The sequence below is a fragment of the Lutra lutra genome, chromosome 12 (genome assembly GCF_902655055.1).
Source record: "Lutra lutra chromosome 12, mLutLut1.2, whole genome shotgun sequence".
Lineage (NCBI taxonomy): Eukaryota > Metazoa > Chordata > Mammalia > Carnivora > Mustelidae > Lutra > Lutra lutra.
The window spans coordinates 37,751,869-37,775,868 of record NC_062289.1 but is presented as its reverse complement, the minus strand read 5'-3'; the positions used below and the strand labels follow the sequence as shown (position 1 = coordinate 37,775,868).

Below are 24,000 nucleotides of genomic sequence, written 5' to 3'. Positions count from 1 at the left end.
TGGCCATCAATGCACATCTACAACTGTTACAGAGAGAATATAAAGGATACGGCTAATAATTTCATAAAAAATTTTGAAATGTTATCCAATATTAGTTCAAGAAGAAATATAAAATCTAAACAATTTGGGATCTACTAAGGAAATTGTAATTTAAAATTTTTCTTATAAAGAATATTCCAGGCCAGATACCACAGTGAGGAATACTTTCAGATTTTAAAGGAAGAAGTAAACCAATCTTCCACAGTCTCTTCAAGGTAATAGTGATGGGTCCGTAATCAAAGGAGCGAGACTGATACAAAGTGAAGGTCAAGCAAAGCTTTATTTCACGCCAAGCATCAAGAATCAAACCGACTGTTCGGGGCTGCCTCTTACAGAGAGGGCAACCCCTCCCTGCCTTACAGACTACCTTTTAAAGGGCAAAGGCTATGTGGTTGAGCCTGGCCACACACAGGTGGCCAATGAGATTGTAACACACAGAGAAAGCTAGGTCACACACGGGTGGCCAATTGAATTACAATTTACTGTATAGTAGATATTTGAACTAGTCTATCACCGTGGTCAGAATTGGCACCCAAAAGGCGCCCAAAAGGTGGGGCCCACACTCCTTGTTAGCTAGGGAGACAGTATGTGCGCTCCATGATTGGATGTCTCCACCTGGCCTGACCCGCTCTTGTGTTTGGGCTCTGTTACCTGGGACTGGTCAACCATATTTTACTAGTTGCCCGGACTTGCTTTTAAGTAAGTTCCCCTGGGGGGGCGGGGTGGTGGTGGCAGGGTCAGTTTAAGTTTTACTGCATAAACAACAAAATCACTGTTTAACCAGATGGAATTGCTCTGCCTAAATAGGCCCTTACAATAGCAAAAGATGGTACATTACCCAGCTAATTTTATGGAAGCTGTAGATTATGCTCCTTACAGAGCAAGATTTCATTCCTGGAACGAGACCAGGAGGACCCCGGCTTTTTCTAGATTTTCGCACTCCCTTCAGGCCTTTGATCACTCCAGCAGTCAGGGAGGTGCCGCTGAGTCCCCAGGGCATATTAAAAGGACTATTTTTTTCAGACAGTTGGGATCCAGTTCTCTGACAGACCAAATCCATCTACAATATCATACAATGCATACTTATCACATTACACTTCTCTAGGCAAAGGGTTTGTTACTTGTTTATAAACGTGGTTTGAGTTAGATATTTTCACTGAATTTCATTTAACCTTCTTATTCAATGATAGAGCATGGAGCCAGTGGAATTCTCAGACCATTAGTTGGTCCAGGGGGCCCCATACGAAGTTCCATAGGAAGGGGAATATTTCTTGCCTGTAAGCCATTTTTTTTTTTTTTTTCAGATTTTATTTATCCACTTGAGTGATAGAGCTAGAGGGAACAAGCAGGGGAAAGAGAGAAGCAGGGTCTCTGCAGAGCTTGATCCAAGGACCCTGGGATCATAATCTGAGGCAAAGCAGACTTCTAACCAACTGAGCCACCCAGGCACCCTGCCTGTAAGCCATTCTTTAGGGAAAAGGGTACCCATCTAAATTACAGGTCAGCAAAGTACTAGGTACTGCCACCTGTTTTTGTAAATAATGTTTTAATGGAACCCAACCATGCCCATTTGTTCATGTGTTATCTATGGCTGCTTTCTGCTACAATGGCAGAGTTGCAGAGTTGCAACTGAAACTGTAGGGTCAGCAAAGCTGAAAATATTTGTTATCTGGCCCTTTACAGAAGGGCCACATTTGCTGACTCCTGACCTAAATGAGAACTTTCCTTCTAAATTTTATTGATTTTGATTTTTTTGCTGATTATAAATGTACTGCTAACTTACTGTAAAAAGCAAAAAATATGTAAATATGCAAAATAATGAAGATAAAAGTCACTGTCTCAAGAAGTCTATTTTGTGAACCTAGAAATTTGATGTGTGCCATTCTATATATGTGTGTGTGTGTGTATGTGTGTATTATTTTTCCAAAAATAATACTGGTAACGGTAAACTGAATGTTCTCCATTGTTAATAACATTTTACATGTCTGTAACATTTTACAGCATCACGTTAAATTATGGCTATGGTGGATATTTATAGTTGCTTTCTCAGTATTCCCCCCACCCCGGCCCCACCCCAAGCTTTCTCAATAATAGCACCCACCCTGATTTTCCTTTAGTAATTCACCATTACTGGGCCATTATGTTTTCCTTAATTTTTACTTTTGACATAATTTCAAACTTATAGAAAATTGCAAGAAAAGTACAAAGAATTCCTATACACCCTACGCCCGGATCCCCCAGGTGTTGGCATTTTGTTATAATTTCTTTATAATTCTCTACCTGTTTTGTTTAACCAGGTATCTATCTATCTACCTGCTTATCTATCATCCGTAGAGTTTTTTTCCAAATAGTTTAAGAGTAAGTGGCAGATGCAGTGCCTCTTTGACACTTAAATGGAGCAAAAAGGAAGAGGATTTTAAGCCAAAGTGATGTGGTCCGCATTCTCTATGAGCTTCTCTATGAGCTGACTGCTGTGCTGTGAACTGAGTGAAGGAGGGCAAACAGGGAAGCAGGGAGACTATTGGCCAGAGCAACTGGAAGGACAAAACTGCCACTCTCTAAGATAAAGAAGACTGTGAGAGGAACAGGTGTGGGAGAAATTAAAGGTTTGACGTTGGGGTATGTTAGGTTTAAGATGCCTAATTAGTCATTGTTCCAAACACTTTACAAGCTGCTTCCTATTTGCAGAGTGGGTGTTCTGCTCTGAGACCCATAACCCTCTAAGACCACTGCCTGCACCATCCACCCCTGTGGTTGCCGGGCCACAGAACTGCGGGTCCAGGGAGCTACTGACTTGCACTTGACCTCTGGCCTGCGGCTCCTCTTGTGTGAGGCTGAATGGCACCACCTGGAAGTGTGGAGGGATTCTCATTCAGTGGTAGAAACAGACTAGAGGGCAGGAGAGTCTGCAAAAACATCTTCTCCCTCCTCCTCTGCCGCCATGGTGAGCTCCCCCACCACGCTGGTGCTCAGAACACGCAGTGAGACTAAGCAAACAGCTGTTGGGAAGCTATGAGATGCCCCACCAACACCCACTTGTATGTGCTCTCCTTCCTTCCTTCACCTCTCATTTACCCTCCTCAACCTCTTCTGGGATTGCATTACCCCAAAAAAGTCTTAGCAATAGGTTTTGTTTTTGTTGTTTTTGTTTTTGTTTTTATCTTAGGCCCTATTTCCTTAGGAAATCAGACTAAAGCAGGCATCAGAGTGGCTATTGCTGGGATATATGAGCCTGTGGTTCAGAGAAGAGGTCTAGGCTGAGATACAGACTTTGCAGTCATAGGTAAAATTTAAGGAGATAAGACCAGATGAGATCACCCAGGAAGAGCATATAGATAGAAAAGGAAAGAGACTTGAACCCTGAACCCTCAGGCACCACAGTATATAGAAGTCCACAGAGATGAGGAGAGAGCTGCATTGAGACTGAGGAGAAATGCCCCATGAGGTAGAGAAAACCAAACATGTTGTTCTCGAAGCCAAATGTAAATATGTCAGTTATGCAAAATACTGCTGAAGGTGTAACCAATAGATGTCTAGTAATGAGTATTGGAATCAGCAATACGGAGGTGAGCCAACTTTACAACTCTTTATGTGGATAAGAATATGTATAACATACAGTAATGTCACATCTCTCATTCCTGACATAATATATATTTTCTCTCTTTTCCCATATTCCCCCTTCCCACTCCCCAAAAATCTGGTTAGAAGTTTATTAATTTTATTAATCTTTTTTATAAGTTAACTTTTGGTTTAAAAAGAATATAGAAATTTTTTCTAACTTTTGTGTTATTTTGTTGATATCCAATCTAATCTTTGCTATTTCCTTTCTTCACTGTACTTTGGGTTTCATTTGTTCTTATTTTGGTTTCTTAGGATGGAAGGTGAGGTAACTGAATTAAGACTTTTTCTTTTTTTTGTGTGTGTGTGTGTGTTTAGTTTGTTTTTTTTTTAATTTTATTTTTTATAAACATATAATATATTTTTATCCCCAGGGGTACACGTCTGTGAATCGCCAGGTTTACACACTACACAGCACTCACCATAGCACATACCCTCCCCAATGTCCATAACCCCAACCCCCTCTCCCAAACCCCCTCCCCCCATCAACCCTCAGTTTATTTTGTGAGATTGAGAGTCACTTATGGTTTGTCTCCCTCCCAATCCCATCTTGTTTCATTTACTCTTCTCCTACCCCCTTAACCCCCCATGTTTCATCTCCTCTCCCTCATATCGGAGATCATATGATAGTTGTCTTTCTCTAATTGACTTATTTCGCTAAGCATGATACCCTCTAGTTCCATCCACGTCATCGCAAATGGCAAGATTTCATCTCTTTTGATGGCTGCATAGTATTCCATTGTGTATATATACCACATCTTCTTTATCCACTCGTCTGTTGATGGACATCTAGGTTCTTTCCATAGTTTGGCTATTGTAGACATTGCTGCTATAAACATTTGGGTGCACGTGCCCCTTCAGATCACTGTTTGTATCTTTAGGGTAAATACCCAGCAGTGCAATTGCTGGGTCATAGGGTAGTTCTATTTTCAACATTTTGAGGAACCTCCATGCTATTTTCCAGAGTGGTTGCACCAGCTTGCATTCCCACCAACAGTGTAGGAGGGTTCCCCTTTCTCCGCATCCTTGCCAGCATCTGTCATTTCCTGACTTGTTAATTTTAGCCATTCTGACTGGTGTGAGGTGATATCTCATTGTGGTTTTGATTTGTATTTCCCTGATGCCGAGTGATATGGAGCACTTTTTCATGTGTCTGTTGGCCATCTGGATGTCTTCTGTGCAGAAATGTCTGTTCATGTCTTCTGCTCATTTCTTGATTGGATTATTTGTTCTTTGGGTGTTGAGTTTGCTAAGTTCTTTATAGATTTTGGACACTAGCCCTTTATCTGATATGTCATTTGCAAATATCTTCTCCCATTCTGTCAGTTGTCTTTTGGTTTTGTTCACTGTTTCCTTTGCTGTGCAAAAGCTTTTGATCTTGATAAAATCCCAATAGTTCATTTTTGCCCTTGCTTCCCTTGCCTTTGGTGATGTTCCTAGGAAGATGCTGCAGCTGAGGTCGAAGAGGTTGCTGCCTGTGTTCTCCTCAAGGATTTGGATGGATTCCTTTCTCACATTGAGGTCCTTCATCCATTTTGAGTCTATTTTCGTGTGTGGTGTAAGGAAATGATCTGATTTCATCTTACTGCATGTGGCTGTCCAATTTTCCCAACACCATTTATTGAAGAGGCTGTCTTTTTTCCATTGGACATTCTTTCCTGCTTTGTCGAAGATGAGTTGACCATAGAGTTGAGGGTCTATTTCTGGGCTCTATATTCTGTTCCATTGATCTATGTGTCTGTTTTTGTGCCAGTATCATGCTGTCTTGATGATGACAGCTTTGTAATAGAGCTTGAAGTCCAGAATTGTGATGCCACCAACTTTGGGGCTTTCTTTTTCAATATTCCTTTGGCTATTTGAGGTCTTTTCTGGTTCCATATAAATTTTAGGATTATTTGTTCCATTTCTTTGAAAAAAATGGATGGTACTTTGATAGGAATTGCATTAAATGTGTAGATTGCTTTAGGTAGCATAGACATTTTCACAATATTTATTCTTCCAATCCAGGAGCATGGAACATTTTTCCATTTCTTTGTGTCTTCCTCAATTTCTTTCATGAGTACTTTATAGTTTTCTGAGTATAGATTCTTAGTCTCTTTGGTTAGGTTTATTCCTAGGTATCTTATAGTTTTGGGTGCAATTGTAAATGGGATGGACTCCTTAATTTCTCTTTCTTCTGTCTTGTTGGTGTAGAGAAATGCAACTGATTTCTGGGCATTGATTTTATATCCTGACACTTTACTGAATTCCTGTACAAGTTCTAGCAGTTTTGGAGTGGAGTCTTTTGGGTTTTCCACATATAGTATCATATCATCTGCGAAGAGTGATAGTTTGACTTCTTTGCCGATTTGGATGCCTTTAATTTCCTTTTGTTGTCTGATTGCTGAGGCTAGGACTTCTAGTACTATTTTGAATAGCAGTGGTGATAACGGACATCGCTGCCGTGTTCCTGACCTCAGCGAAAAACTTTCAGTTTTTCTCCATTGAGAATGATATTTGCGGTGGGTTTTTCATAGATGGCTTTGATAATATTGAGGTATGTGCCCTCTATCCCTACACTTTGAAGAGTTTTGATCAGGAAGGGATGCTGTACTTTGTCAAATGCTTTCTCAGCATCTATGGAGAGTATCATATGGTTCTTGTTCTTTCTTTTATTAATGTGTTGTATCACATTGATTGATTTGCGGATGTTGAACCAAACTTGCAGCCCTGGAATAAATCCCACTTGGTCGTGGTGAATAATCCTTTTAATGTACTGTTGAATCCTATTGGCTAGTATTTTGGCGAGAATTTTTGCATCTGTGTTCATCAAGGATATTGGTCTGTAGTTCTCTTTTTTGATGGGATCCTTGTCTGGTTTTGGGATCAAGGTGATGCTGGCCTCATAAAATGAGTTTGGAAGTTTTCCTTCCATTTCTATTTTTTGGAACAGTTTCAGGAGAATAGGAATTAGTTCTTCTTTAAATGTTTGGTAGAATTCCCCCGGGAAGCCGTCTGGCCCTGGGCTTTTGTTTGTTTGGAGATTTTTGATGACTGTTTCAATCTCCTTACTGCTTATGGGTCTGTTCAGGCTTTCTATTTCTTCCTGGTTCAGTTGTGGTAGTTTATATGTCTCTAGGAATGCATCCATTTCTTCCAGATTGTCAAATTTGTTGGTGTAGAGTTGCTCATAATATGTTCTTATAATTGTCTGTATTTCTTTGGTGTTCGTTGTGATCTCTCCTCTTTCATTCATGATTTTATTTATTTGGGTCCTCTCTCTTCTCTTTTTGATAAGTCTGGCCAGGGGTTTATCAATCTTATTAATTCTTTCAAAGAACCAGCTCCTAGTTTCGTTGATTTGTTCTATTGTTTTTTTTGGTTTCCATTTCATTGATTTCTGCTCTGATCTTTATGATTTCTCTTCTCCTGCTGGGTTTAGGGTTTCTTTCTTGTTCTTTCTCCAGCTCCTTTAGGTGTAGGGTTAGGTTGTGTACCTGAGACCTTTCTTGTTTCTTGAGAAAGGCTTGTACCGCTATATATTTTCCCCTCAGGACTGCCTTTGTTGTGTCCCACAGATTCTGAACCGTTGTGTTTTCATTATCATTTGTTTCCATGAATTTTTTCAATTCTTCTTTAATTTCCTGGTTGACCCATTCATTCTTTAGAAGGATGCTGTTTAGTCTCCATGTATTTGGGTTCTTTCCAAATTTCCTGTTGTGATTGAGTTCTAGCTTCAGAGCATTGTGGTCTGAAAATATGCAGGGAATGATCCCAATCTTTTGATACCAGTTGAGACCTGATTTAGGACCGAGGATGTGATCTATTCTGGAGAATGTTCCATGTGCACTAGAGAAGAATGTGTATTCTGTTGCTTTGGGATGAAATGTTCTGAATATATCTGTGATGTCCATGTGGTCCAGTGTGTCATTTAAGGCCTTGATTTCCTTGTTGATCTTTTGCTTGGATGATCTGTCCATTTCAGTGAGGGGAGTGTTAAAGTCCCCTACTGTTATTGTATTATTGTTGATGTGTTTCTTTGATTTTGTTATTAATTGGCTTATATAGTTGGCTGCTCCCACGTTAGGGGCATAGATATTTAAAATTGTTAGATCTTCTTGTTGGACAGATCCTTTGAATCTGATATAGTGTCCTTCCTCATCTTTTATTATAGTCTTTGGCTTAAAATCTAATTGATCTGATACAAGGATTGCCACTCCTGCTTTCTCCTGATGTCCATTAGCATGGTAAATTCTTTTCCACCCCCTCACTTTAAATCTGGAGGTGTCTTTGGGTTTAAAATGAGTTTCTTGTAGGCAACATATAGATGGGTTTTGGTTTTTTATCCATTCTGATACCCTGTGTCTTTTGATTGGGGCATTTAGCCCATTAACATTCAGGGTAACTATTGAGAGATATGAATTTAGTGCCATTGTATTGCTTGTAAGGTGACTGTTATTGTATATTGTTTCTGTTCCTTTCTGATCTACTACTTTTAGGGTCTCTTTGCTTAGAGGACCCCTTTCAATATTTCCTGTAGAGCTGGTTTTGTGTTTGCAAATTCTTTCAGTTTTTGTTTGTCCTGGAAGCTTTTAATCTCTCCTTCTATTTTCAATGATAGCCTAGCTGGATATAGTATTCTTGGCTGCATGTTTTTCTCATTTAGTGCTCTGAATATATCATGCCAGCTCTTTCTGGCCTGCCAGGTCTCTGTGGATAAGTCTGCTGCCAATTGAATATTTTTACCATTGTATGTTACAGACTTCTTTTCCCGGGCTGCTTTCAGGATCTTCTCTTTGTCACTAAGACTTGTAAATTTTACTATTAGGTGACAGGGTGTGGACCTATTCTTATTGATTTTGAGGGGGGTTCTCTGAACCTCCTGGATTTTGATGCTTGTTCCCTTTGCCATATTGGGGAAATTCTCTCCAATAATTCTCTCCAATATACCTTCTGCTCCCCTCTCTCTTTCTTCTTCTGGAATCCCAATTATTCTAATGTTGTTTCATCTTATGGTGTCACTTATCTCTTGAATTCTCCCGTCATGGTCCAGTAGCTGTTTGTCCCTCTTTTGCTCAGCTTCTTTATTCTCTGTCATTTGGTCTTCTATATCACTAATTCTTTTTTCTGCCTCATTTATCCTAGCAGTGAGAGCCTCCATTTTTGATTGCACCTCATTAATAGCTTTTTTTATTTCAACTTGGTTAGATTTTAGTTCTTTTATTTCTCCAGAAAGGGCTTTTATATCTCCCGAGAGGGTTTCTCTAATATCTTCCATGCCTTTTTCGAGCCAAGGCTAGAACCTTGAGAATCATCATTCTGAACTCTAGATCTGACATATTACCAATGTCTGTATTGATTAGGTCCCTGGCCTTTGGTACTGCCTCTTGTTCTTTTTTTTGTGGTGAATTTTTCTGCCTTGTCATTTTGTCCAGATAAGAGTATATGAAGGAGCAAGTAAAATACTAAAAGGGTGGCAACAACCCCAGGAAAATATGCTTTAGCCAAATCAGTAGAGATCCCAAATCGTGAGGGGGGAGAAAGGGGATAAAAAGGTTCAGAAAGGAAAAAAAAAAAAAGAAACAATTAAAAAAAGAAAACCAATAAAGAAAAAAATAAAAGGAAAAAATATATATATTAGATAAACTAGTTAAAAAACGTTAAAAAAGAAAAGGGTAAAAGGTAAAAAAATTTAGCAGAAGAAGAGAAAAAAAACTGAAAAAGAAAAAAAAAATCAAATTAACTGCAAGGCTAAAGAATCATGGGGAGAAAGCCATGAGTTCCATGCTTTGTTTTCTCCTCCTCTGGAATTCTGCTGGTCTCCTTGGTATTGAAACTGCACTCCTTGGTAGGTGAACTTGGTCCTGGCTGGGTTTCTTGTTGATCTTCTGGGGGAGGGGCCTGTTGTAGTGATTCTCAAGTGTCTTGCCCCAGGCGGAGTTGCACCGCTCTTACCCGGGGCCGGGCTGAGTAATCCGCTCGGGTTTGCTTTCGGGAGCTTTTGTTCCCTGAGCGCTTTCCGTAGAGTTCCGGAGGACGGGAATGAAGATGGCGGCCTCCTGGTCTCCGGCCTGGAGAAGCCAAGAGCCCGGGGCCCCACACCTCAGTGCGCCCGCAGAGAACAGCGCCCAATGACTCCCGTCACCCTGGTCTCCGGCCGCGCTCCGAGCTGACCGAGCCTGCGACCGGTTCAAGGTAACCCCGAGCTTAGAGCTCACTCCTCGGCTCTGTCTCTGTAGCCGGCTTCCCCGTTCTAATACCTGTAAGCTCTGAGACACTCAAGACACCCCCGATCCTTCTGTGACCCTGCGGGACCTGAGGCCACGCTGACCCCACGTGGGCTTCACCCCGGTTAAGCCTCTGGAGCGATGTCCCTCAGCGGAACAGACTTTTAAAAGTCCTGATTTTGTGCTCCGTTGCCCCGCCGCTTGCCGGGAGCCAGCCCCTCCCAGTCTATCTTCCCATTGCTTTGGATTCACTTTTCCGCCAATCCTACCTTTCAGAAAGTGGTTGATTTTCTGTTTCTAGAGTTGCTGTTCTTCTTCTCTTCGATCTCCCGTTGGATTTGTAGGTGTTTGCAATCTTTAGATAAGCTATCTAGCTGATCTCCCGCTACCTGAAGTAGTCTCAGCCTGCTACTTCTCCGCCATCTTGACTCCTCCCCAGACTTTTTCTTTTTTTAGATAGAGCAAGCAAGTGCGCAGGAGTGGGGGCAGGGGGCAGAGGGAGAGAGAATCCCAAGCAGGCTCCACACCAAGCACAGAGGCTGCCGCAGGACTGGATTCAGGACGCTGAGATCATGACCTGAACTGAAATCGAGTTGGGCACTTAACCAACTGAGCCACCCAGGTGCCCCACAGCTTTTTCTGTTTTATTGCTATAAATTTCCCCATAAGTACTGCAATCCATAGATTATTTTTTCAAATATTTCTCTATACTTCTCTTGCCTTTGAGGACTCAGACTATGATTACACATATCAGGCACTTGATATTTACCACAGCAAGTCGATGCTCTACGCATTTTTTCTCAATATTTTCCTCTATTTTTCATTTTGGAGAATTTCTGTTGGTATGTCTTATATAATTTTTTTCCTTCCTCTCTTCTATTATGCCTTAGCTACAATTAATCGCATCTGTTTGTTGGTTTTTTGTTTTTTTAAATCTCAGACATTGTAGTTGTCTTTAGAAGTTTAGTTTGGTTGCTTTTTTATACCTTTCATGTCTCTACCAAACATGTTCAGTGTTTCCACTAGCTTCTTGATCATATGGAATGTAGTTATAATTGTCTTAATGTGCTTGTCTATTAATTCTTTGTCATTTCTGGGGCAATTGAGTGATTTTTCTTATTATGGGTTGTATTTTCCTGGTTCATTGCTTGATTTATAATTTCTGATTGGATGCTAGACATTATGAATTGTGCCTTAGCAGGTGCTGGATTTTCTTTTTTTATATATATTCTTGAGTTTTGTTCTGGGATGTATTTAAATTATTTGCTTACAGTTTTATCCTCTCAGGTTTTACTCTGAAGTATCTTTTAGGGAATATGAGTCTAGGATTCAATTTTTCTCTGCTAAGGAGGCAGGACCCTTCCTACTGTTCAAATCCAGATTTTCCCACCGTCAGCAAGATTGCTATTTAGGGCTGGATAATTTGTTATGTATTGTAGGATATTTAGCAGCATCTCTGGCCTCTACCCACAAGACGCCAGTAGGACTCATCTTGTCTGGTTGTAACAATCAAAGAACATCTCCAGATGTTGCCAAATGTTGGGGAGAGAGGGCGGTAGTGGCAGGCAAAACTGCACTTGAGAACCAGTGTTCTGATGTCCTATGAATTATGAGATTTTCTAACAGGTACCCTTGGTGAGCTCCAGTGATTTTTCTCTCTCATCCTTATGGATGTTTTTTTTCCTCACCTCAGGTAGTTTCCCTATACAAATGTGCTCATCAGTACTCAACTGGAGTTGGGGGGGGGGGCGCTCTGCAGCTCTCCAGTGTTCCCTGTCTAGTTCTTTCCTATCTGGTACATCGCCCGGCAAAAGCCACCACTGTGGCCTCCCAGGATCCCTTGCTCTATCTTCTCAACTTAGGGAGTGTGCCAGGCTCCGCTTGAGTTCTCCTTTCCTGTGCTGAGGCCTAGAAACTCTCTCCAGGTAGTAAACTGAGACAACCCAAGTTTGCTTCACTTGTTTCCCATCTCTCAGGGATCCCATCTCTCTGATCCTTTATGGTATATATTTTACATTTGTTCAGGAAAGTTAGATCTGCTCATCTTGGCCCAATGGATTTTTTGTGTTCATGATTTAAAAACAAATTTGCATCATAAAAAATCCAGGAGAGGAAAATTGATAATGCAAGTTGGAGAATGTTGGAAACATCCTTTGAGTAAGTATGAGAGGACAGCTTAAAGCCAGTGGAGGATTCAGGCAGAAGCAGATGATCCAAAGTTAAGAGGAAAGAAGGCATTAACAAACCAAGATATGGGCACCTTACTCTTCTCTTTTTCCCCCCCTGTTGTAAATATCAGTGTAATAGGTACAGATGGGGATAGGCATAGAGAGAACATTTATATACGTGTATAGAGAAACTTAAAATGTTAATGGGATGTTACTAAGATTGTAGACTCATGGGTCACTTTTTGGGTGATTTTCACTTCTAAACTCTATTATTACCTTCATAAAGAAAATATGCAAAGAAGAATTTACATATGGAACTGGACACTTTGTTCTATTCTTAGCACCTAGTTATGCTACTTCTTTGCCCAAAAATGGTCTCCTATCTCATTCAAAGTAAGTCATAGCCCTACCAATGACTAACCAGGTCTTGCATGATCTGGTCCCCTTTCCCTCATTTATTTGCAGGCTAACCCATTATTTTACCTCATGTTTATTCTTCGTCAGTGACTCTGCCTCCTTGCTGTTTGCTGAACAAATCAGGCATTGCTCCCACATCAAGCTCTTTGCACTTGCTGTTCCCACGTATGGAATGTCTTTTTTCCAGTCTCATGGCTTGCTTTCTTATACTTATTCCCATTTTTCCTCAAATTTCCCTTTTTTCCCCAATATTTTCTCATCATTCATTCACATGACATATGAATATGCATTTCCTTTTTCTACTGCTGTGTGCAGTTTCCACACACAGAAGCAATAGACATGAACTTGTAAGTTTTGGATGTTAGCAACTTCAAATCCCCAGGTCTGATAATAAAATTAGGGCCCCAGAGAATTGTATTTGGGGAGGGGAGGGTAAAATGATGGCCATGGGGAGGGGCTTCAAAGGGATGTTTGAGGGGAATATTCAAAGAGCAATGGTTGGAGGTGGGTGCAGCATAGACTTTGCAGCCTAATCCCCAGTCCTAAGTCCTAGATTAATGAATCTGTATGAAGGACGGAAGAGAAATGTCAGACACAGTTGTGCAAAAATCTTCTCATCCGCAGATGTTCCAATGCCAATGCTTTGTTACTGTTGTGGTTATGTGTGTGGTGCAGACAGGGTGGAGTAACAAATGGGAGAAGCTGACAGAGGCCAAGTCATGGAAGGCCATGCTAATTTTATTAATCTATATAGTGCATAAAGTGTTAATTCTAGAGTTTAGAATTACAAAGTTTTTCTACAATTCAGTAAGAAAATACAAAGAACCTATATTAATCAGGACAGAAACCCAATTCAGTTATTTTAAACAAGAAAGGGACTTTATTGGCTCACAAAACTTTAAAGTTCGGAGGTAGGGCAGGCTTTAGGCACAGCTGGATCTAGGGCCTCCAGAAAAATGACATCAGAACTGAGTTCTCATTTCTTTCTGCCAGCCTCTGAGTTTCTCCTCAGACTCTCCACATGGTGTAAATTCAGGCTTACACAGTCCTTAGTTCATGGAATCTCTGTAGAGCCTTCTTTCCAATAGTTCCAGCAGAAGTTCTGTTGAGAGCTCTCTTTAGCCTGGCTTGAGTTACATGCCCATTCTTTTAATCACTGTGGCTAAGAAGCTGCAGGACTCAGGAAGGCCAAACCGGGTCACCTACTCATCTAAGCCACAGGGAATGGGTTCCCCACAATAAATAAGGATTCTGTTACCAAACAATGGGGAAAGAGATGCTGAACAACAACAAAAAAAACCCCAAGACACCCAACAACATAGATCCACACATAACCCAACAGAAAAGCTATTATAGGTAAAGGACATGAACAATCCATGATAAAAGTGGCCAATAAGCATATGAAAATAACCTCAACCTCACCATTAATCAGGGAAATACAAGATGATTTTTTTTTTCTTTTTTGCCCATCAGATAACAATTACCAAGCATAGGTAAGGCTATGTGGGGAAATGAGCACTTTCCATACATAGGGTAAAAATAGAAAGTTATAAAGACCTTTGGGAAGGCTAAGATGGGTCTATCAGAAAGCATATCCTTGGACCCAACTATCCACCTCATACAACTCCATCCTAAAGAAATTCACACATATGCACAGAAATATATGAAAAAGATGTTTCCTTTGGCAGTGTAAATAGCAAGAGAAAAAGGGAATAGTTGAATAATGGGATTTTCATAGTATTGCATCCTAATCAACCATTAAAGAAATTTTAAGACCTCAGGATTTTTGAGACTAAAGGAAAAACCAAAAAAAGGAAGGTGGATACATATCTATGATTTTATGTAAAAATAGCATTTATTGTTACGTATATTCATATGGAAATGTATGAAAAGGCAGCTAGATGGATTTATGTCAAACTGTGGATGGTGGAATGTGACTGGAAGTGCTGGAGAAAAGGGCCTCTCTGTTCTTATACTTGTGTATTTAGTATAATGAGATGGTAGTCATTTATACTTTAATAATTAAAAAAAGAAAAATGGCAAACAGCTCTCAACAGGAAATGGAAATGGCCAATAAACATAAAAAGATGTTCCTCCTTATTAATAAAAAGACAAATTTCACCAGAGTGGTAAAAACATTCAGGATTCAGGGTTGGTGGGAGTGGGGGCAAACAGGCACTCTACTGATGGGAGTTGCAAACTGGTACCATCTTTTTGGTGCTAGTTCTCAACACGTTAAATATGCACATTCTCTGACCTGATAAATCTATTTCTTGCTATTTATTCTACAGAAATAATATCCACACAGGCAGCAAAATAGATGGATAAGGATGGTACCTATCCCTTTATAATAAAAAATTGGAAAGAACTTCTTTTCCATCAATAAGGGGTTAAATAAATGTACAGTATATTCATGCAATGGAGCAGTGTGCAGCCATAAAGAACAATGTCTACACCGAAGTAAGAGGGAGGAGAGGCAAGTTTCAGTGCAGTACATGGAAAATGGGGATATGTACCTACCTCATACGGTTGCTGTGAGGACTAAGAGCTAATCCATGGTAAAGCGCTTCCAACAGTGCCCATGCGCAGCAACCTCAGTGTCAACTATTAACACATTTTGCTTACATATGTATATTCCTAAGTCTGGAAGAATAGCAAACCAAGTAAGTATTACTTCTGAGGAAGAGTGTGAAGAGGAATGTCCTTTTTCCATTTAACATTTCTGTACTGACATTTAGCAATCAAGGTTGAACAGCCATCACTCACTACACTGTGAAAAGACAGATATCCCTGTTAAGTTCACAGTACTAGATTTGAGTTTTAGCTCTAATTGGCCACATGCAAGTCACACAATCTCCGAATCTTTCTTTCCTTGCCTATCAATCTAAGTGAGATAGGTATAGTGACTGATCTGATGCCTGGTGTGCAGATTATCTCAATGCATACAACCCTCCCTTCAATTTACTAAATGTGATACGCACATTGCTAAATCAAATTTTGGGGCTTTAATCTCCAAGAAAACCAAAAGAAACTTTAGCAGTAATGAGCAAATGCTCAGTAGCTACTGGGCAGTTATCAGCGGTCTGCGTGCCATTAACAATGACTGCTCTTTTACTAACCAAACAGATGGCACTGCTTGGCAACGGACAGCTCACCACTTCATCAGAGGCTGGGCAGCCCCCAGAATTGCTAACTATGACTACCTGTGGGGATATAAATTAATGTCTGGATGAAATAATAAATCACTGAAGAGTTACTTTTAATCAATTGGTCTAGGGACTTAGCCTAACGGAAGATGGTGATTACACAGACTACCATTTCTTTTTCCATATACCCCAATCCAGTCTTTTTGGGTCCAGCCCAGTTTCCCCACAGAGCCTTGCCTTAGCTTCAGAATCCCTTCTAAACAATGCACAGGTATCAGAGCTGACAAGATAAACTCGTATTTGCCAAGTCTAACACCACTTTTTCTAAGCTCTGACATTATACCAAACATCTTTGGCATTTGTGACAAATGTACCACAGGGAAGCTTCGTTGTATACAGGAAAGATGTAAGATCTAAAAAAGGGGTGAAATTCTAGCTATTGAGAGGTTGCTCCCTTCTTACCTACTCTGATACAAGAACTCCGGTCACTTCAGCAGAAGTAGTAAAAATATGCCACCTCAAAACCTACCTGGAAAGAAGCCAGTTATAAATAAATAAATCAACTCAAGATTGTTTTATCTTAGAGCGGAGGAGTTTATAGCTTTATTGGACATTGACTTGTTTCCTCTCAGCCACAAAGAGAAAAAGACCCAAACAAAAGTCCCTACATTTTCTTGTATAACTTAAAATACATTATATCATTACTACATATTTATACTTCAATAAATCTTAATCTATAAAGCACATTTCTTATAATTAATTGTTATCAGGAAATCTATAAACAAGCTCCATTCTGCCTCACTTTTCCACCAGCTGGCCTTGCATTTATTACTATGCTTTTTAACAGGCTCATGCAAATCTCACCTTCCATTTTCAAATCTGATCCAAGCACCAGATGTAACCCAAATCTCTGGAACTATGAAATCTTTTTATTCACATGGGTCATTTTCCACACAATTAATGCCCACTATAAAGAAGTCTTTCCTCATATTCTCTATTTTAACTTCCAGAGTTTTCCACTAAACAGTAAAACCACAGTACTTGGGATTCTCAGCCAAGGAGTATATAATCCTACTACTACAATGTATTACTTTTTATACATTTTTTAAAATGTGTTAAGACTTAAAATTAAAAAAAAATAGTTCAATCAATTCTGATAGTTAATAAACTAGTTGTTAATAACCTATTATTTTTAAATAGAACAATCCATTCAACTTAACATGTAAGTACAACCTCAATGCTATTAGAGATTGATTAGTTTTTTTAAAAGACCCACAAACCTCCAAACTGTGTTCAAAGTATCTTGGACTCACCTCTGAAGATTGCTGGAGAGCTGGCTAGCTCTATGAGCGGAGTCTTCTTTTCCCCCAAATACACACCCTGGTAAGAGAACTATGGCTCTGTGAATCTCAGAGATGACCTCCCCCAGGACTGCTCAGACAGAGGGAAGCAGCTAACCCACATGAAACAGCTTTAGACCAAATCCCCAATGATTTACAGTGGAAGAAATATCTACCTACCTATGGTAGGGTTACAGTACCTAGCACAGTGCCTTATCGGTAGAAAACGTTTAATAATAAATGCATGGCTGTTTTGTTAGCCTGGTGTGCAACCCTTTTGTACCAAAAGAATAAAACAGCAAACCTGATACTTGTTGCCCACCTGTCATGGATTTTTATGTCTTTAACCAAAAAAAGGCAAAATAATAAATTAGATCTTCAAGTCTCTTTTGTTTTCTAAAAGCCAAGACAGACCATTACCCTCCTGTTTACATTTGCCCTTCAACACTGCCGTTTACAAGTTCTTCCCTAGTGTTAGAATGTCTACTCTCATAGTTTTACAAGTGTTTACTGTTCACTGTCCACTTTCTACTGGTAACACAGGAGACCATTATTCTCATTAGTGGGATGCCATCAAATTAGGATACGTGGTGTTTGAGTTTCCCTGCAGGCAGATAACTACATTGAGATAAATTCTCAATATACTTCAATTCTTGGATCAAAGTATTTGTCTTGCCCAATCTAGGTGTCCCATTCACTTTTTGATGTTTTATCACCATCACTTCTTATGAGTTTTAAGGCTCATTTTACTTTGAGGCTTTTGGTCATCCTTTATCTTCTATTTTCTGAAATGCATATTCAAATTAGGTAAAAGGAAGCAGAAGGATAAATCTTTTAAAAATGGTTTCGGTTTTCAGATTTTATAATTCCTATGTTGCCTTTTAATGTAGAAGGGAATGTATCCTTGCAAAGAACATTTTAATGATCAATAAAGAAATAATGTCTGTCTAAAAAGGAAACTTTAAAGGGACAAAGAATCAGGTAGTTCATTATTTGGAAATGTAATAATATAAATATCACATGGAAGATTTAGGCATTAACACCTGAATTAAGTTGAAAATTTCAGTTTCTAGGCAGGTATGACATCGTTTCTTTCAAGATAAAATAATGGTGGGTGAAGATTTTCTACATTTCCCAGTGGATTTTCTAACAGTCTATATAGGGAAATAAAACTATTATTTATCATTTCATGTTTTTAATTTTGTCTTCATTTCTGAAGAAAAAGACCTGAGTGCTGATTTTTTTTTGTAATTTCTTATACTTTCACAACATTCAGAAGTTTTTCTGCATTGTGTCTTCGCTGATGTCTAAAAAGATTTGAGCTTTGACTATAAGATTTCCCACACTGAACACATTCATAAGGTTTCTCCCCAGTATGGATTCTCTGATGATTAATGAGCCCAGAATTCTGGCTAAAGGCTTTTCCACATTCAAGACATTTGTAAGGTTTTTCTCCAGTATGGACTCTCTGATGCTGCACAAGGATAGAACTTCTGCTGAATGCTTTCCCGCATTCAACACATCCATAGGGTTTCTCCCCACTGTGGATTCTTTGATGAAGAATGAGGGCTGAACCCTGACTGAAGTGTTTTCCACATTCATCACATATATGCTGTTTCTTTCGAGAGGGATTTCTCTTTCTTTCAAATCTGCCCTTGGGGAAACAGGCTTCTCCGTACTTAAAAATTTGAGGAACACCTATATTGAGAGTGCCAGGAACTTCATGAGATTCTGCTGCTGAAGGAATCTCCTGCTTTGGAGCTAGTGCTCCATTTTCAGTCCTACCATCATCGTCTGAAATAAAGAAAAAATGTTATTATCACTCGTTTTCTATTCTGGAAGGAGAGAGACCTAAAGAAAAATTTAGTAAAACTGAACTAAAAGTAAAGAGCCTGCATATATCTACAAAGAGCACTCTGAAAACTGGTGGTAGGGTGGCCTAGTCCAAAAAAAAAAAAAAAAAAGGGGGAAATGACCGATTAAGAGGCTAAGGGAGGTAATGGCATGCTAACATAATGAGGAATTAAAAGGTTATTCCCTGAATAAAAGTGGTAACATAAGCACGTGCGCTATACAATACTAGTCAGAAAACAATGGGCAGAATAATGGCAAATTCTAAGACTGTCAGACAAAGTGATGCAAGCTAGGTCTGGTTGAAACGTCCTAAGAAATATAAAATTGGCCATCAGGAAGTCATTACAATATTCTTTTGTTCTGAGGAAGGGAGAAATTACATGAGATTATTATGGTGTAAATAACAAGCAATGACTATTTCTGAAATGAACGAGACCAGGCAGATTACAGCCAACACTACACTAAAAGCAGAACCCAGAAGATGTCCTAGTAAGAAACTGAAGATAAACTGAAGATAACTGTCCTCTGTTAACTCAGGACATAACACATATATTCAACAGGTTCTTGCAAAGTGACAGTTTTCTTGTAAATGTAGGCTGCCCTACTTGGTATTTGCCATGGTACTTAGACGAGTTATTATTTCTAAGCCTCAGTTAAATGAGTCCAGTGAAACAAAAAACTGAATTAACTACCAACATGGTACCCTTAAACTCCTACAAGAAGCAGTACGAGCAAGTCTCATTTCAGACTTTCCTGAAACTTCAAGCCTTGAAGAGTGCAGTTAGAGGGTGAGCAGCAGCAATCAGAAAAGCGGTAAACAGTGAGCAAGTCTATAATGATTATGAAAGGGATAAAGTCAAGAGAGAAGACTAACAACAAGAGACTGAAGGGTGCAGTGGATCAGGGAGGCGTGGAGACATGAACAACAGATAAACAAGTGTTAAAGTTATGTGGGGACAAATGGCACAGAAAGAAAGAAGTTCCCCAGTGTGGCAGAGACCAGACCCCTGAAATGAGGCCATTTACAAATACGGGAAAACTATTCTAAAATTCAGGCAGGGGAGAAATTTTCTACCCAAGAAAATATCACCTTCAATGACCAAGGATAGTGGTTCTCCAACTTCATTCCAGAGAAGACTATTTCACGAAACATGTAAAACTATGGGCTCTCAGCAGACGTCAGCCTCACCCCACCAGCTCTGGTTCCCTAGCACTGTCCTCTCAGATGGGAAGAAAACGTGATGAGGCCCCATCTGTGGCACATACCAGCATTATTTACAACTACCTCATTGAAAGATTCCCAAAGCAGTCTCAAATAAATATGAACACAAACCCAGCAGGCTTAGGAATATACTGGGTTGTATCAAAGTACACTAAGTGTATGGTGTCGATTGCCAATATACTGGGAAAGACTAGTTTAAATGACTTATTATAATCATGAGTTTTTTATTTTTCTGTACTTAAAGCATATTTTAGCTACAGAGCCTATTTTTGCATAAATACCTGGAAAATGTTAAGAGTTTTATCCAAGGATCATTTCTACAAAAGATGCTTCTTAGGAAAAAAAAGGCTCTAAGTAGGATGTTGAAGAAAAAACAAAAATAATCAAAAATTTAGAAAGACTTCAGTGGTCAGCAACAAAAAGAATGGATTTGAAGAGGCTTCAGGTAAGCCTATTATGCCAAGAGGATTAGGCAGGAGACTGAAAGGATATGAAACAGATGACAGAGAATATTGCATGCAAAATAAGGGACTTAGAGGCGCCTGGGTGGCTCAGTTGGTTAAGTGGTTAAGTGTCTGCCTTCGGCTGAGATCGTGATCCCAGGGTCCTGGGATGAAGCCCCGCATCTGGCTCCCGGCTCAGTGGGGAGCCTGCTTCTCCCTCTCCTCTCCGCTCGTGATCTCTGTCACACACTCTCTCTCTCCAAAAAATAAATAAAATCTTAATAAGTAAGTAAATAAATAAATAAGGGACCTAATCTACAAGTGGGTGCTGGCTCAACATAAGGCAAATGTCAGCCTGAAATGGGCAGGTCTTCAAGAGGTAAAGCAAAGAAAAGGCTGATGATGTTAATGCCTAAGAATAAAAAAACTGCGGTCTGCAAACCATTGTTAAGAATCAAGATCCTATAGTGTGTCTACGTCTACAAAACCAGGTTAAGGTGATTATTCCCTATCCCCTAGTGGGAACAAGCAAGGATTTCTGGACAAAAAGCCCACACTCCCCTTATCCCTCTAGCCCACTTGGAGTTTTGGTCCTCACCACAGTGCCTTAGGGAATGGAGCTCCCAGGATGCCCACTTGAGCTGGTTCTCCACAGCGTCAAGCTCAGAATTTGGTAATCCCTGAGCTTCTTCTTGAGAAACTATTTCCTCGACCAGAACCTCCCGTTTTCGTCGACGGAGAGAAACCTGGAAAAAATGAAGTTTGGCTCAGGTGAGAAGAAATCTTACAAGATTCAGAACTAAAAAAATGCAAGAGAAACCATAACAACACACATACTGCAGGGGCCTGTATGACAAAGCATGGTTAGAGGGGAACAGTGGGGCGGGGGCAGGGTGGGGATAAACATTATTTTTAATTTGAGCAGAATTAACTAAGGAGCTTTGCCTACTGCTATGCCAGTGCTTCTGACATGAGCAGACTCACCGGCTGTCCTGGGTCATCGAGCTCACTCTCTAAATCCTCCAGCACTGTCACAGCCTCCTCTCCATTCTCTGGATGATGCTCTCGAACCCAGGTCTGCAGTTCCTTGGGTAGGATGGCAACAAACTGCTCCAGCACTACCAGCTCCAAAATTTGTTCTTTCGTGTGTGTCTCTGGCCTGAGCCATAGACGGCAAAGTTCTCGAAGCTGGCTCACAGCTTCACGGGGCCCAGGGGAATCCTGGTATCCAAACTGCCTGAATCGCTGTCGGAAAACCTCTGGATCAGGAAGATGGTTCCAGGGGATGCTTGATCCCTCTTCACCATCAGGATCCTCCTCCAACTTCACTCTCAGAATTTTTTCCTCTTCATCTGGAGTTGGGATTATAAGTATTGAATCTTCTTCCACGGACTGTGCAGACATCCTGATTTATAATACTTAAAGAAAAGTCAATCAAGGCAGGACACAGGCCTCAGGGAAATACCCTGTTTTCTTCACAGGCACTCCTGAGGGACAAGAAATTAAAACAAACAAACATAAATAACTAAATATCTGAAGAATCTGAACATATACGGACAAGGAAGTAAAAGATACTTTTTTTTTTTTACCAGATTAAAAATTCCAATCAATAACCTACAGAAGCTGGCAAACTACAGCTCACAGCCAAATCTGACTTGCTACCAATTTTTGTACAATGCGTACTAAGAGTTTTCATTATTACATGGTTGCAAAAACCCCTAAGAATACTTCATGACATGTGAAAGTGATAAGAAATTAAAATGTTTGAGTCCATAAATAATTTTATTTGTCCACGGTTCATGCTACAATGGCAGAGTTGAGTAGTTTCAACAGACACAATAGTATTAAAAACCTAGTATTTACCATCCGGCCCTTTAGAAAAAAATTGGCCAATATGTGACCTGCTAAGTCAACAAACCTTATTTCAATAATCAAAAGAGTCCAAGTAGGAACCTGTCCAACTCAGTGTTTTTTAAATGCGTTTGACCCTGGAACACATTACTTGCAACTCAAGACTTGTGGTCCCTGACCCATGCAGGTCAATTCAAAGCAGGGACTGCTTTTCTGTTACTGTTTAAAAATTATTTAACAAAATGCTTTTAGGAGTTATGTTTTTTAAGGAGTTAAGAAAGATCTTTTAAATGTTCAAGAACTCCCTGGGCTTAAAATATTTGTGAAAAAATATCCACTTGCTCAGTAACAGATTAATACTGAAAAGAAATCTAACCACTAGGTGCCATGAAATGCAAATACTATTCAGTCACCCACGACACCGTTACTACATTTAAATCCATAATGACCCAGACCGATCACCGCAAATTCAATGAAGAGAAGGGACTAGTGTAACACCGTAACTTCTTGCATCGGCCGGCCCAGATTCATCATCTCACACTGGATGACTCACAGTTTTCCCAGCTTCTACCTTCAGGGAAACCTTGTGCTGCGATTTCTGATCCTTTCCTTGTATTTGCACAGTCATGCCCATGCCATCATACTAGGAATGAGCCATGCAGGTACTCCGTGTATCTATTTAGGGCCCAGAATCTGAAAACCAAAGATTTCACAAAACCTCCTGTAACTCTAACAAGGTTAGTTATCAGAATAAACCTTATCAGAGAAGTAATGCAGACAGGTTTAATTACTCTGGAGTGTGGCGGCCTTTTAAATAGGGTTTAGCCAACAGATTCGTTGGTTCCTATTCCAGGACCCTACCTTATCAAAGACTCAATCATTCTACAGGAAAGAAATTTCTCTCCCTTTTAAGTTCTCTTACGGCAGCCTGCTCCTGGCCCGTCAAGGAGGCGCAAGGAGAGAAGGCCCGCGGTCGCTACAGTGTTTGGGACGGGAGCCGCGTCCCAGGTGATCTCGCCTCACTTCCGCGGAGTTCCACTGCAAATCCCGCCCCCGCCCCGGCGCCCACCAGCCCTTCTTCCCCTTATTCCCGCCGGCGGATTTCAGATGACCAAAGGCCACACTGTCCCAACAGCGTCGGGGCGACGGCACTTCCGTCCGCGTCCGGCGGAACTACAAGCCCCGGCAGCCCCCGCTCAAGGCCCGCCCTCTCCCACCTCCGCCCAAAACGAGTCCCAGAACCCTCCGCGAGACGCCAGGCCTCGAAATAGAACAAAACCGGCCGATGGGGGAGGGGGAGAACCGAGGGTCGCGGAGGGCACAGGAGATGGGGGATTCTCCGATGGTGCTGAAAGTCCAATCTGGCTTTCCTTCTACACCTATCCGCTCCCCAACTACTGGACCCGGCGACCGCGGCCTGTCCTCCGCGCTTCCAGGGAAGCCGAGGAAGGTCCCCGCCAAGCTTCTTCGCTGACTCCTGCCAAGAGGTCCGCAGGCTCTTAGCCCAGCATCCCCCTCACCCACTTCCCCCCATTCTCGCGCAAACCTCCAACTCAGGATCCGCAGCAGCTTCGCTGTCCAAAGCAGACGCAGAAACGCCGCTCACAAGCCGTTTCCCAGAAGCCCCCGGCGCGGACTGCTTCCGGTCTGCGGGTCCCAGGAGGCGGGGAGAGGCGAAGCCCCGCGTTGCCATGGA

The 24,000-nt window shown here is 40.7% G+C and overlaps 1 protein-coding gene across 8 annotated transcripts; it reads right to left on the bottom strand.

The window, feature by feature from the left end:
* Positions 1-13,165: 13,165 nt before the first annotated feature.
* On the bottom strand, positions 13,166-24,000 carry ZNF24 (zinc finger protein 24). Of its 8 annotated transcripts, none has more exons than XR_007121939.1 (6): positions 23,851-24,000; positions 21,438-21,940; positions 21,052-21,199; positions 16,057-18,728; positions 14,969-15,091; positions 13,166-13,699 (listed from the first exon to the last, which is right to left on the bottom strand). XR_007121939.1 is itself a non-coding variant. In XM_047697717.1 (4 exons), exons 2-4 carry the CDS (start codon positions 21,855-21,857, stop codon positions 18,190-18,192), a joined length of 1,107 nt encoding a protein of 368 aa, XP_047553673.1. In that variant the 5' UTR covers positions 21,858-21,940; positions 23,851-24,000; the 3' UTR covers positions 13,166-18,189. The 8 variants fall into 8 exon arrangements, 2 of the variants coding, with proteins under 2 accessions (XP_047553673.1, XP_047553675.1); XR_007121937.1 differs by having other exon boundaries at positions 13,166-15,091; positions 16,057-16,123; positions 16,908-18,728; XR_007121935.1 differs by having other exon boundaries at positions 14,969-18,728.

Bases quoted from the DNA above. Each gene is read 5' to 3' on its own strand.
- ZNF24 (XM_047697717.1), bottom strand. From the start codon at position 21,857: ATGTCTGCACAGTCCGTGGAAGAAGATTCAATACTTATAATCCCAACT. The intron at 21,200-21,437 runs GTGAGTCTGCTC...CATTTTTTCCAG, and splicing joins TCGATGACCCAGGACAGCCG to GTTTCTCTCCGTCGACGAAA. The intron at 18,729-21,051 runs GTGAGGACCAAA...TCTTTATTTCAG, and splicing joins CCATTCCCTAAGGCACTGTG to ACGATGATGGTAGGACTGAA.